This window comes from Mustela nigripes, chromosome 4 (genome assembly GCF_022355385.1).
Source record: "Mustela nigripes isolate SB6536 chromosome 4, MUSNIG.SB6536, whole genome shotgun sequence".
NCBI classification, from domain to species: domain Eukaryota; kingdom Metazoa; phylum Chordata; class Mammalia; order Carnivora; family Mustelidae; genus Mustela; species Mustela nigripes.
Genome location: NC_081560.1, coordinates 106,183,698 through 106,199,158, shown reverse-complemented (window position 1 = coordinate 106,199,158; position 15,461 = coordinate 106,183,698). Strand labels below are relative to the sequence as shown.

The window sequence follows — 15,461 nt, the reverse complement described above, 5'->3', positions numbered from 1 at the left end:
GATGGATTTTCAGGTGTTTGCAATCTTTAGATAAGCTATCTAGCTGATCTCCGGCTAGCTGAAACAGTCTCAGCTTGCTACTTCTCCGCCATCTTGACTCCTCCCCCCTAAAGATTCTACGCATTCCATTCTTAAAGAGAATAGGCTCTATACTTTGTGTGCCTTTGGTCTAAAACCTACACCCATTGTCCATTCTTAGACCATGTACACCACTTTTCCACAGTGTTTCCCAGCTCATGGGGACCAAAAGCTACTTACTCAGAAGATACACTGTCTCTTCTACAAAGTTTCTCTGTTGACAGATCTCAAGAGCCTTTAAGTAAAGCAGAGTAAAAATGTTACTGTGGATTAGCAGCCATGAATAAATATGAACAGATTCACTTAAATATACAAGTTAGAAAAAAGTTCCCATTGCCTTCCTTTAAAAACAAAACGAAGTAAACAAACAAAACGCAAATCTTGGGTTTTGCTGGTGGCTGTCCTCATTCACCTCTCAGACAGGTGCTGGGCCAAACACAGTTTAACCAATACTGTATTTGAGGCAACTCAGAACACTCTGTGAGCAAAGGCAGAAAGCCAGTGCTGAAGAGAAGGACTTTCCCGTCAAGCTTTCTCTGGATACTACTTCAGGTTTCCTCACAGCTATGCGCCCCACCTAACGCCCCATGACAGCTTTAAGCTCCCCATCCCTCCAGTGGAATGTAAGCTGTTCTCCGCTGCTGGGCAGACCACGGCTCGAGAAACATCTGATGTTTAAATATAAACACATGGGTCAACAGAATATTTCTGTTCCCAGATCACAAGGTTTAAGAGAAAACTCTGTTCAAGCATCTATCAGAAGATGAGAGGGGGAAAATCGTATCTGACCATCAAGAAGGATCAAAAGGGAAGAGATCAAGTAAAGAAAAGAGGAACCTCACAGGTGACTGCATTTCCTCGGGCGTAAGAAACAAGACGTTGTGTTTATATACAACTGAATAACTCTAAGCGAACCGGCACACATTCACTGCACACTCTGCTGGGCGCTGGAGGGTCAGGCTGGATAGAGATGCAAAGAAGAGTCACAAAGATGCCGCTGCTGACGACAGGCGAGAGGGGTGGAGGGAAGGTGTGGAAGCAGAACGAAGCCCCCAAGGAAGCGCAGGCACCGGGGAAACTCGGAGAGCTGCACTAACTACCGATCCCATGACGGGGGTAAATGTGAATAGAGGGGCGCGTGCACAGACACGGGACATGGGCTGAGGTGTGGCCCTCCTCTAAAAGGCTTCATAGCACAGGCGGCATTTGAACTGGGTGCAGCAGGACGAGTATGAGATCCCCGGGAAACCACATCTCCCACCCCAACTATGTGACCTCCCTGATGTGGGGCTCTGCTCTGACTCACAGCCCAGAATCTTCCCTGTGACATCTGTGACCTGTTCTGCCTTTCTGGGCAGCCACACCTCCCTCACAGTCTGCTCACCCCTCCAACTGGACTATGGCCCTCACTCTACCCTCCAACCCTGACGAGTGCTTCAGGCACTTACTCCGTGGACCCCACACCAGGCCAGGTCGCAGGGAGTCACCCTGGTGACGGACCACACCCTTCTTCCCAACAGGCGCAGTTGAGGACTCCAGCCCTGTGCCCCACAGGGTGCCTGGCTACTCCTGGGTGTGCAGTATATATTTTTTTAAATAGATGAATGGGCAGAAAAGGTTTCAGGAGGAAGATCATTGGGTTGTGCAGTTATACCAACAAGCAGCCCATGGTTGTTTTAAAAACAAGAGCCAAAGAGATAAAAAGAAGAGTATAATCTTAGCAGCTCTGCTGGCTCAATGATCTGTCCTGGGAAATAACAGCAGGAGCTGGTTTGAACATTTTGATTTTTGACTTAAAATTTTTATGTAAAAAAAACAATATATATATCTATATATATCTATATTTAAGTGTGTATCTCTTGTTGGAGAGTAATAGCTAAGAGGGAGGAAAAAATGCTGAGCACAGAAATCAATGTTGGGGGTGGGTGGGTGGGGGATTCTGAAGCAAACATTAAAAAAAAAGGAGAGAACACCTTTAGAATTACAGTGAAATTAGGGTGGAGTTTGAGGAACACAAATAATTTAAATGAGGAAGTGAGAAGGCAGAAAGGTCACATTGAAGAGGAAAATATTAATCTGATTATTCACAAGGCTCCTTTAATAGTTACGTGGCAGAAACAGCCAAATTATCCCCCAATATCCCTTACCCATTTCTAGAGTAGTAAGATTTTAGGTGGGTATGTGACTGCCCAGAATTTAAAGAACTATCTCCAAGTCTTCCCAGCCGCGGGAGAGCCATGTGACTGATATCGTCACAGGAAGGAAAAGGCAACATGGTAGCTTCTGGCGATATTCTTTAAGAAGCAAGGCCAGTCATCCCTTTGTTTTCTTATTTTTCGTTCTTTCACCCAATCTGCTCCTGGAAACAAGAACAATCTTATCTTACACTACAAGCTGAAGGTCATACAAGGTGAGGGAAGGAGAGAAAAGAGCCTGAGTCTCCAACCACGTGGCTTGCCACCAGCACTTCCATGGGCCAGAGAACTCAACTGCTACTCTGTTGAAGACACTGCTATTTTGGCATTTTTCTCACCCAGAGCTGAACCTAATCCTGACACTTGATTCGTTTTGATTAAAAGCACGATTTACCTTATCTCTATACTCTTATGCCTATCAATCAATCATGATCATAAACAATGGAATTTTCTTACCTACTCCTTACCCTTCTGGAATGATACCAGAGCAGAGACAGGATACCCATGTGAGAAGTAGACAGTGAAAGGAAACAACAAAAAATATGAAGTTCGGAGGACCTGAGACCATTCTAACAAAAAGTTACTAAGAAACCAACGGAGGGCCATGATTCATGCGAACTGTGAGAGATACAGATGGACAGTTTGTGGCCGAGTGGGCCCATGTCACCCACAGATGAACAAGAAAATATAATATGAGTAGATACATAGAGTGTTTAGAGAGAGTGTGAATAAAGATGGAGTACATTGCCTAAATTAGTTTTTACTAAAAGGTATCTATATTTGTACTTGGAAATTTACTGACATTTTAAAGTACCATTCAGAAGTTTCCAACAAAACCATCCCCCCTTCTCTTGGAGATCTGCGAACATGCTTCCCTCCAAGCACACAGACGTTGTAGTCTGCAGGCTCACCTGTGCTAAGATAGGAGCCATTTGTTACATGAGGTCATTTAAATTTAAATTAAAAATGCAGTTCCTCACTAGACACTTCAACTACTTAATTGCCACATGTGGCTGCTGGCTATCTTGTTAGAGCAGTACATTTTCCTCACTGCAGAACATTTTATAGGATGGTGCTGCTGGAAGCTGTTAGGATTTCATCAAAAATGACAAGTCCTCTGAGAAGAAACGTCTAAAGAAAAGTCTGAAGTCAAGAAGGCTCTGAAATGCAAGCAGATGTGCAACGCCAAGCTCAAAGATAATCTGAGTCTCTGAAATTTGAGTTTCACAGATTTTAAATGTTTTATGTCTAATTTCTAACAGTACTGAAATTATTCTTTTCTCATATATGAGAAAGCAGAGAGTATAGAAATCTCTGGACGTTTTGAGTAAAAGGTAAAAAACATATTTCTGATACATACAATTTTTCTGTTCTTGACACAAGTACAAAACCATCTTTCCCTAGATTCTTGAATGTTCTGGAGACACGTGCTCCCTCTAGAGGAAAGAGTAGCAAAACTAAGATTTTTAAAGTCCAGAGGAATGAAACAGAAACAGACACAGACACACACATGGAAAGGGAGACTCACAGTAAAAATAAATTGAAAAGACAGAATAATGACAGAAATTGAGTAAAAAACGATGCAACAGTTATGTATAATTTTCCTTTTCCTGATTTAGTATAAAATCAAGAAACAGAGTTAGAGATTCGGGGGTAACTAGCAAGAACTATAGATTCAATAAGGATCTCTTCTACCCTTGGCCCTGCCGTCGCTTATCCAGCCTTCTTACATGGCGTTAATGGAAATCGGTAAACGTTGCATCTTCTAGCTCTATTCCTGCAAATTCGTAACTACTGCCACCTTATAAATGCCATAAGATAGGAGAGAAATAATAAATTCAGGTACAAATTCCCAGATCTGCAGAGCCGATATTCTAGGCATAAGCAAATGAGATTTGTAAATGAAAACTAGCACCCGATGATCAAGCCTGGAAATAACATAACAAAGGACAGTTTAATAGTTTAAAAACAAATACCTTTCATGATTCTTGCAATACTAAGGAATATTTTTAAAAGATTTATTTAGTTTTGTTTTTTATTTATCATTATTTTTTTAATAAGAGGGAGAGAGAGAGAGCACAAGGAGGGGGCGTAGCAAGCAGAGAGAAAGGGAGCAGTAGGCTCCCCACTGAGCAAGAAGCCCGACTGGGGGGGGCTTGATCCTAGGACCTTAGGATCACGACCTGAACAGAGGGCAGCCGCTTAATGGCTGAGCCACCCAGGCATCCCAAGACTTATTTATTTTAGAGAGTCAGAAAGGAAGAGAGAAGGAGAGTGAGAGTACACGAGTTGAGGAAGGGGCAGAGAGCAAGAATTTCAAGCAGCAACCCATGGGGCAGGATCCCAGACTCTTAGGTCGTGACCCAAGCTGAAACCAAGAGTCAGATGCTTAACCCACTGAGTCACCCAGGTGCCCTTTAATTAACATCTTAAACCTGAAAAATGATTCCTCACCATAGTGGAAAGAATAGGGGACCTGACTTAAGAGATCCAGGTTCTAAGTCTTGGCCCTCTGCCTTATTAGTGCTACACTCTGGGCTGTTTCTTTCAACTCCTGAAGACTTAGCTTGTTGTGGATAAAATGACCTTATCCACCTACCTATTCTACTATGATTAAATAAAAATAAGGTACATGAAAGCATAGCCCATGTTATAAAGCACAGTGGAAACTTCATAAATGATTTTTATTGTCTTTTTAAATGGCTGTCAGAGTTATACATTCGTACTACCTCTGTATCTCTTTAGAAGGAACAATTTCATAGAAGCTTATGGCTAATTTGGGGATTTATGCATTGTGGTGATTTTCAGTCCTGAACTCCAGTCTGATAAATACTGCCAATCTTGGGAATACCACTTTCTTAAAGGGCTTCTGATATGATGGCAGGGTCTCCACAAAGTTTTTGACCAAATATTGATTGTGGGATTTCAATCAATTTAAACTAAGTTTGACTGGAAACCCTGAAGATTTCAGCCAGCTGTCATTTGAAATCACCCCTCCTTTCAACAATTACCCAAAACTCTGCCAAGGCAGACAGCCAGAGAAAGACAGAGCTGCTATTCTGCCAGAAGTGAATCATCAACAAGGGGGGAGGGGGAGGGAGCCAACATGCTCTGAATAAAGCTGTGAAACCTTAAACACTTCCCATTTAAAAGAAAACAAACACCAAATTATCACTGAAGCATCTTTAGGACTAAACATCTATATCCTCTTCTGAACCAGAGATTTCTTTGGTGGGCATTAAATTTTAAGCTCTTAACTTTATATTTCGTACCAAATTTTCTCAGTCTCTCTCTAGACAAAACAGGTGAACCTGTAACTCATGACCTTCACTTCATGAACTGTGAAGTTATGCCTGGCATGCCTGGCACATCTACTTTGCTTTTTATGAATTGCTAGCTTTTTCAGGGTGTAAGTAATACCCTCTTTAGCATGGTTTTACATACTTGAGCAAGGATAAGTACATTTTTTTGCAAACATACACATGGATATACACACTGGATCGTAATGAGAACCTCTTATGAAGAAATCGCAATGATCTATAACATGACAGCTCATCTACAAAGTTCTAAAAAGGTAGATTACTAACTTGATTATTTTTAATGGCATGTTTCTACCATTACCAGCTTTAATTCATTAGTTTCAAAATTCTCTCTCAGTGAAAAACAAAAGATAACCTAAAAAAACAAAACAAAAAACTATTTAAAACATAATGGGTTTTGGGATGCCTGGGTGGCTCAGTCGGTTAAACATCTGCCTTTGGCTCCAGTTATGAACCCAGAGTCCTGGGATCGAGTCCCTCATTGGGCTCCCTGCTTTTCCTTCCTCTGCCACCCCCCGCTTGTGCTCTCTCTCTCTGTCAATAAATCTTAAAAAAATACTTGGTTTCACTATGCTTCTGTTGAACTCTTTTACGTGCAACTGGTTCTTCTCAGTGGATCACAGAGAAGAATTCTGGAGGTTTTACATGACATGCTAAGTAAGTTCTATGTACTAGACATGCCATGTGTAGCTGTGCGGTTTTCTGATGCTTCTCTTTTAGATAGAACAGTGTAGTGTGTCTTCTGAACATACTAGACTGGAAAACTATAAACAAGATGGGTTGAAAGTGTGGAAGAAGCACAAACATACTAGAATCTGGGTGGTGCCTCTGCACCCGAGTTTCATGAAAGGGAAGGAGCCCAGGGTGGCTGCTGGTCATAGCTGTGCAGCTCTGAGGGGTCATCAAAAGACACCCTGTGCTCCTGGAAATGAATGATGTTTCAATGAAGAGTGAGATACAAATGAAGGGGTACTGTTCAAAGAATAAGATTGTCACTTTTCACCCCAGGTTATAGATTCTGTAATGAGAAGATGGAAACCTTTGCTTTTATTTTTAGAGGAAGATGATGAATTTCCAAATTTAGCCTTGAGAAAATGTCTTAAGACCCAAATTTAAAATGTTAGTTTTTCATAAATTAATATGCAGGCAAGATATTTTTTTATTAACTTCAGATTTCAAAAATCCACTGATCTGAAATTGGTTCGTTACGCATCTGATACCTGTATCAACGTGGCTGAAGAAGCAACTATGAAAGCTGTCAGTGTGCAGAAACAGCGTGTTCTCCGTCAACTGCTTTTTGTTTTTTTTTTAAGATTTTGTTTATTTATTTTGAAGAGCGTGTGTGAGTGGGGAGAGGCCAAGTGGGAAGGAGGGGGAGAAAGAATCCGAAGTACACTCGACCCTGAGTCACAGAAGCCCACCTGGACCTGGAGATCATGTCAGAGCCAAGACCAAGAGTCAAAGGCCCAGCAGGCTGGCCACCCAGGTGCAGTCAACTTTGTAATACATATCTCTAAGGGGTCGGACCCTTTTTTTTTGTTTGTTCTGTGGATACACAGAGCTGACTACAAAGTGCTTGCTCTCTGGCTATCTGAATTTAGTAAGATACCTGTAGCTGTCAGATGGCATTCCAAACCATAAGAACCACAGGAAACAACACTGGGGGCCATAGATTGCCCAGTTTCTAGTATATACGTTCAAACAGCAGGCTCATAAAACTTACTAGTTCATATGCAGCCCTGACTACAATCTGGTCTAGGTATTCATTTATTCATTCACTCCCTCACTCACGATGCAACAAACATTTAGCAGGTGTCTAATGAGTGCTGCTTCTGGGCTTACCAAAATGAGTGAGACAAACCACCTGTCTTTTAAGAATATATAAGATAATGTGAAAGAGATTAGTAATTTCTTACAATTATAATGAAATGCAGTATAATAGAGAAATGGAACGTAATGTGAGAGAGAAATAACAGAAATACACAATGTGGATGTGGAGAGCAGACAGGGGACAGCACTTAAGTTACTGACCTTGAGTCTGGGACCACCGCCTCTGGCATGGGCTAGCCTGGGGGTCCCTTCCAGGCTGATCTTTGGCCCCACTCTGGCTCAGGAAAACTGACTCAGACACCTGACACTGTTTTTGCTTGATGGTTGATTGAGTCCCACACCCCAAATTAAACCTTTATTCTAATTAAACCTGGCACAGAAATGGTCTAGCTCCTCAACAAAATCTCAGCTGAAAGCACCTCCAGTCCTCATCAGAAGGCCCAGCAAAACCTCCTGCTTTACTTGGAGAGCAGCAGTCATGCCCTGGGTGGCAGGAAGAGGAGAATGACCCACAGCTTACCAAAAAGGACAACTTCTTCACCTGAAGTGTGTGGGGCAAGTCTGTGACTTACCTTTTCCAGTGGGCAATGGGTACTATCTCGGAGAAAGGGAAGTAAGTTTGGACGATCATATTCAGCATAAAGGCTGATCTGTTTTTCATGGTAGCGCTGTCCCTTATGATGGTCTCTCTTGAAAAGCTTATGCAGATACTAAAAAGAACAAAGAAGTAAACCATAATTATAAAAATAAGAAAAGCAAGACTTGTTGAAGGTTGCTATACTCAGTTCTAAACAGTCTCCATGGAGAGCCTGGGGGGGAAGCGGTTTTCAGGAAAATGTCTCAGTGAAGGAAAAGTGTAATGAAGACCTTCAGGAGACAAGGGCGATCTCACACTCTCTCTTGAATGGCCTTGAGTGACCTGGCTCTGCTACTGACCAGCCATACGACAAGAACAAGTCACTAACCTCTTTGTGACTGAGTTTCTTCATCTGCCAAAAATCTCACTGGGTCACTGTGAGGACTGGATGTATTACCATCTGTAAAACACTCAGATCTGTGCTGATGCACACGGCATACACTGAGCTCCAGGGAAATGTTAACGAGAGCTAGTATCCTCACCATCGTTTGTGTGGCTTCAGAAATAAAATGCTTGATTAGTGGCCTTCCTGAATCCTAAAAATTCTCATTTTTTTTTATATAAAAGGGATATAGTTATGAGATAAAAGAATGTTCTTAAAAAATCAAGCAGCAAGTGCTAAATTATTTCTCATACATTCTACATCTGCTCTCTGTTAAGTCTTTTTTTTTTTTAAATTTTATTTATTTGAGAGAGAGTGAGAGCGAGAGAGAGCGTGAGAGGAGAGAGGGTCAGAGGGAGAAGCAGCCTCCCTACTGAGCTGGGAGCCTGACATGGGACTTGATCCTGGGACTCCAGGATCACGACCCAACCAACTGAGCACCCCAGGCGCCCCTGCTCTTTGTTAAGTCTTGTTAAATTCTGTGCTATGAAATGCTGCCTCTCCTGGTGACATCAAAGGTAAAAATCAAGATAAATACAGATCTTCTGAACCCATTTTCAAAACTGATTCCTTTCCCTAGCTGTCTGAAAAAGTTAATGGACCTCAAAAAAAGTGAGTAATTTGCTTCCTACTCAGAGGCAAGATTAAGTCTATCAATATATGACGCAAGTTAGAAATCGATGTCCAAAGGGTAGTTACTGCTAACTATAAATAAACACCCATCACCCACGAGAGGCGGAAAGCCTGGACTGCAGCAATCAAAGTACATTCACACCTTGAGTGAGGGACCGAGCAGCAGTCTGTCCCTGATGCTGGGACTGTATGTAGGTTAGCTGCAGTCTGCCAGCCACTGTCGTGAACGGTCACTAAACAAGTCTAACTAGGCCACATGCACACAGAGAAAAGGCTCGATTGGTCAACTGGTCATGTCTCCTCAAGGCCAAGAGGGGGCGAAGGGGTCAGCCCTCCATGGTGCTCAGACCAGGGTCAGCGTGTGAGCCGTACACGCACTGCCGTTTCCTAGACAGGCACACAGGCTTGGGAGGCTCTGTCCCAACTGCCAAGGCCAAGTTTCAGAGACATTCTGCTGCCCTACAGGGAAGATGACCTGTCTGAGTGGGGGCTCTTAGTTTCAGCACTGCACAGGTGACACCGGCGCACAGACGCCTGCTGCTATGATCCCGCTCACGCCTTCCATGGGCCGGAAGTCACTGCTTCAGCAACAAGTCCGGAGGGGACCAGCAGAATGGTGCCCCGCTTGGCTAAGCTCACCATCTTGAGACACCCAATCTCGAGGCACAATCTGCACAACCGCTGACCAAACCAAAGCAGAACAAAGGAGCTTCCATTCCTATCCTGGGGTCTTCAGAAGCTTCTGGCGTCAAACTGACTTCTGAAGGAAAACTCTACTCCTTGATTCTCCTCTTGGGGTGCAGAGAGGTGGGCAAACATATAAGAGCCCCATTGAATTTGAGGCCCACAGTCCTACTGGACCCACCTATTTTTCCCTGCAGCCTCTTTTTGTAGGACACAGAAACCATGCGCTCTTGCTTTACTCCCACAGTGCCAGCAACACAGGGAATCAAAGCAGCCTTCCAAGGCAGTCTGGAGCAGTAGGCCTTAACAGTACTACCACCGAGACCAAATGAGAGAGTGGGATTCGCTAGTGGGAGGGGGAGGACAGAAGAATGAGGCTCTGCTCCTGGATCCTTCTGTAATTCATGGTGCAATTATATTCAGTGTGGACTACACATGCAAGGTGCTTACTCCTAGACACAGTTTGGGGCCACAAACGTGAATGTGACAACTCTTTTTTCTTAAACCACAATTCCAAGGTAAGTCCAAGTTAAAGTACCTGGTCTGTAATTAGTCCTTAGCCAGCGTGAGAGGCTCTGCCACATTTGACTGATTACGGACTACTGTTTGTGGTCAAACTTCCACACTGAGGAGTGACCTGAGCAAGCTCACCCAGTAACCAGTACACCCAGTCCTGAAAGGTGGCTCGCCCCCCACACAGTCAAAAGGGCAAATGAAGATGGTCACACTCACCACGTGCTGCAACTCCGGTCTGTCTTCCAGTTCTTCCACTACCTTTTTAATCTAGAGAGAAAAGACATATTTAACCACTGATTTATGAGGACACGAACATGGCTGCAAGATTATTGGACCAAAGGCTCTCCGCTTTATAGCTTGGGTGTTCCCAGACACCCGTCTAGTAACACATAAAAAACAAAAGACACTCACTGAAATTTTGTCTTCGTTGTCCAAAAGCATGTCGACAGCTTTCTGAATAAAAAGAAAAAAAAGCCACAGTCACTGACACCTGCTGTGTCAGAAGAGAACCCACAGCCACGTTGTACGTGCTGTCACAGTTACAGGTGGATGGCCTCTTTCCACACACAAGGGGCCCGTCGCTTTGCAGTAGCCCTTAAGGGAGAGCTCTGTAAAAGAATGCATTTTAACATGGGTCTCGGTCTGAGACCTCCATGCTTTGCCTACCATTAAAACAGCATCCTGCTACCACTCCCTAAACACAAGACACCTTGTCTACACATACTCTAGCCTCCATGTTGTTGGATAGATCACCACAGCGCTCCTGGGACTCTTACTGGTCACGGGGAGTGTGTTGGTCCCCAGACCACAAAAATGAGCTTGGCTTCCTGCCACCCGCACCCTCAATGAAGCCCTCTACAGATTTCCCAGACGTCGGAGGAGAGGGTGAGAACCAGAAAAAAACCAAGACAGCTGACGTTTTATGATGATATAAAGCTTACGGACTTGTGGCATTTATTTATCATGAACATTCATGAAACACAAAGGAGATGGTGTCTGTAGCGACAGGTGGTGGGCAGACAGCCCACCAGGCTGACCGTCCTCCTCACACCTGGGTACTGTTCCTGACTCTGCTACCACCTAGTTAGCCACTCCATTTTTTTCTTCCCTCTAAAATAGGAGGATGTTAGAAGAGATTATCCTTAAGGTATCTTCTAATTAGAAAACTACAAGTCCCTAACTTTGGTTCATACTCTTGAACAGCAATCAGTTTCAGCTCGTTCATTTTTTCTACAGCTACATAAGCTAAACTCGGCTCTTGAGACACATGGCACGGAGAGCGGGTAGGTATAAGGGGAAAATGGATGTAGGGAAAAGTAATTAATTTTTGTAGAAGCACTCCATCCTCCTAATCATCTTTTGCAGAGAAGCAGAACCTCTGCACCTGAACTTCTTCAGAACTGCACTAATTCTTTTTAGATCAGTAGTCCCTAAGGACTTAAATCAGTCACTATGAAAAAAGGGCTAAAAGCAGAAAGAAGTAGATTTAGCTCCTATTTAAATTAAGTTTAAGTGTATGATGGCTAAAGCACATAATATAGATACAGTATGCATATATATATATATATATATATATATATATATATATATATATAAAATATAGTGCAGAATACCCTTAAATGTAATAAAATATAATAGGAAAATCCAAGCAATCCTTTTGGAGGCTTTCAAGTTCTACTCTTTAACTAATCTTTCAATTTTCTGAATGAGAAGTACTAGGTTCATATAAACTAAGTTCATAAAACTTTTTTTCCATCACTGTCACTTGTTAAAAGTGCACGGATACACGCACACACACACGCACGCACACGCACATGCACATCTATGAGCTACTGGGAGCTGTGGAGTCTGGCTGCCCTCATTAGTCAAGCAATCCACTGTTTGAATTTGTTGTAAATAAAATAACACATCCCACATGGCTGAGACCAGTGGAAATGCCATGTGCTAAATTTGTGAATGCCAACGAATAAACTCACGATAAATGGATCAAAATAGAAATTTCCCTAAAATTTTAATCCCGAGACATACAATTAGGAGAGGTGAATGAGCCAAAGTGTATGGCTATTTTCTTTCTTTCTATGGATTTTGTGAATTGTTTCACTAAAAAATTACTTCACATACACACACACACACACACACACACACACTTTCAAAGTTCCATATCAAATTATGATTGCTTTTATAAAGTAACCACATCAAGTGAAGGATTCAGAACATCTAGTATGGGTCAGTGTTCCAACATGATCAGCACCCAGCCGAGCTCTGTGTGTACTAACTTCTCCAGCATCTGAATAGATGTCTAAATATTAAAAATTTGGAACAGTAAAAATAAAGGGTATTAAAATAAGAAACACATTACCTCAGAATCAAAGTCCATTAATAAAACAATTTTATCCTTGATAGAACTGAAAAGATTATGCTTGTGGATCAACTGGAAAACATCTTTGTGTCTTAATGTTAGGTATATTTCCAGAGCATTGCCATAGTTTTTGTCATAGGTGTACCTGGTAATACAAAATTTTTTATATTAAAGTTCATCAGCACTTTTAATAAAACACACAAATACACATACACTTCATTTTGCAATATGAAAAACTGAAAAATTTGTTTAAATAGACAAGTCAACTTTATTTGGAAGACTATTCCTTTGGACTGAACTGTATGTGACCAGTACGTACTTCTTTCTCAGAGCCTTGCTTCCCATCTCCCTTGAATTTCTGAAAATTGACAATGTTCAAGTAATAAAAATGTTCCTTTATAGACATTCTCAAAACTTCTTCATAGAACCCCATATACCACACAAAGAAACTATGATCCAGAAAAAAGGAAATTCTTATTCCAGTAATAAAAAATGCAGTTAAAATTTTAACAAGCGGTGTGCAGCTGCCAAACGGGTTTTATCTCCAAAGCTTATTTGTGAGGGGAGTTTATAAAACTGACATATTTTCCCACTGAAGCACTGTTTTTCACATTAATTCCCAAGCCAGCTCCTGAAAACCAAATTGTTTTGTGACCCCATTAGTAGTATGAATAATTATCAGTATAGTTAGTACTACAGAGCCCAAGGAATATCTAGGTTTCCAGAAGAAAATGGTCAGTGTTTCAACTCAGAGGGGGACAAACAGCCCTGAACTCTAGGCCACTTTGGTGCACCTTTCTTGGTCTTGGCAAAAGCTGTAAGAAGATGGGGGACAGGTGGTGTGAGGTGATGGGAATGCCAGTGAGGGTCTGAGGCAGGAACCACCTTCCTGAGCTTACCTGCGGTGTGCTTCTGTTTTTACTTGACCAAAGCTCTTCCAGGACATGAGTGTATCTTATCTATCTCTGAATCCCAGGCCTACAGGAGAAAGCCTGGGTCACCAAAAGTGCCCAATAAATATGAAAAATATTAACTAAGCTTCATTTTCTGAGCTCCGACTTAGTGCCAGGCATAGTGCTTAATTAGTTTTTAATTATGACCTCTCCTTTGAGCCTTGAAATCATCCCATAAGAAATGTATACACCTCAAGAATGATCAGGTTTGAGACACTATGTGACATGCAGATCCAAGAATGACAGAATCAGAGCCTCCCTGGGAAGCCGATTTCCTTGCGTAGTCTGAGCCCCAGCACTCTTCCCTCCCTGCCCTATGTAGTGCTACTGACTAGAGTTCCTCTCCTGTGGGAACCACACTGCACCACAACTTTAGTCTTGCACATTTTCCTCACCTGCTAGTTGTTCACTGGAGGTTTACGAGAGGACATTACTAAGGGTGAATATAGGAAAATGATATACAAGCTTCGCTCTTCTGTGTCCTCATGAAAAACTCCCCTGAAAAACTCTTCACGTAGATTGAATTAGAAAAAAGCAGCACTAAATTCTACTCACAATTCTGCCAGGGTTTTGAGTAAGGTCCTATTCTGACTATCTTTCTTCAGGTGATCCCGAACTGCTTGGACGATTACTGAATTGTTGTATAGATCTCCAGGCCATTCTCGGATCAGAGTGGCAAAACCCTTAACAGAACAAGAGAACATTCCTGAAATAGATTAAATGATCCAAACAGTTTAAACAATGCATAAAAATATTAATGTAAACAGACAAAATAATTTTATGATTAAAACTCTGGCATGAACCTATCACCAATTTTCAGACTCTGGGTTTGTGGGTGGCGAGGAAGGCCGAGAAGCACTGCACTCAACTATCCAGTTACCATTCCTGGAAGTGGGTGGTGCTCTTACCTATTTGATGAAATGTACCTGTAAGTAAGGCCCCCCTAGTTCTTCCATAAAACAACACTGCACACACAGACTTTGGCTTTCACTTGCTGTAACCTCAGTCCAGACTAACTATAACATTCAGATGATACCCCGAATATCCTGAAGATACTGTCCAAGTTGGTCGCTTCCCCCACCATCCCCACCGAACTTCTGTGCCCTTCGGGTCTGTCCTCCCATGTGCAAAACTCTACACAATGGCTGGTTTCCACAGTCATTGGAGTCACTGGAATCCCCACCTTCAACAAGTTACCACCTTGGTCTTCTTTCTTCTTTTTGGTCCTCTTTCCATTCTTGCCTCTGAACCTAGTTTTGTTTGGAGGATTTGAGACTTTGGCTCCAGTCTTATCCCCTAGTTGGATCTCAAATTTTGCCATTCTGATAGAAAACTCTAGATCCTTCAATTGGATCCTGTTTCTTTCCTACTGTTGATTTTTGGCCAGGGTCCTGATTCCTGACATTAGAGCTTGTGTTTTGTAACTCAGAGTATGGTAGAGCAGTTTACTTACTGATCCTTGGCAGCTGGTAGAGGAAAAACCTTAGATGTAATCAAAACAGCAAAAAGAAGTAAAAATCTTCATGTTATCGAAAAAAATTGTATTATTCATATTAAGCATCTCAACTAATGCTTTAATAAACTACTATGAATTTACTTAAGTGACACTTAGAAATGAAACTGGTATGGTGGAATGTGCTTCTGTAAAGTATCAAGGTTTGGTAAAAAGAAAAATCACAAAGAATCAGTATACAGTCTCTATTAAAGTCCTACCCAAGTAGCCCTGGGAAGGATGGCAAGAGACCAGAACAACAGGCAACACATTTTCCATTCAAACTGCAACCTTCCCACATAAGTGCATGGTTGCAGTTTCATGTGAGAAATGTGGGGAGGGGCGTCACCAGGTAAAGATGATGTATTTTATAAAACCACTG

At 42.2% G+C, this 15,461-nt stretch overlaps 1 protein-coding gene across 3 annotated transcripts in view; it reads right to left on the bottom strand.

The window, feature by feature from the left end:
• Positions 1 to 15,461, bottom strand: part of VPS41 (VPS41 subunit of HOPS complex) — a 182,834-nt gene that overhangs the window by 24,010 nt on the left and 143,363 nt on the right. For all 3 annotated transcript variants that reach the window (XM_059397245.1, XM_059397246.1, XM_059397247.1), the window contains 6 exons: positions 14,143 to 14,270; positions 12,635 to 12,779; positions 10,687 to 10,728; positions 10,492 to 10,542; positions 7,996 to 8,133; positions 259 to 313 (listed from right to left, as the gene is read on the bottom strand). In XM_059397245.1, coding sequence (XP_059253228.1) covers positions 259 to 313; positions 7,996 to 8,133; positions 10,492 to 10,542; positions 10,687 to 10,728; positions 12,635 to 12,779; positions 14,143 to 14,270 — 559 coding nt within the window. The remainder of the gene's footprint in view (positions 1 to 258; positions 314 to 7,995; positions 8,134 to 10,491; positions 10,543 to 10,686; positions 10,729 to 12,634; positions 12,780 to 14,142; positions 14,271 to 15,461) is intronic.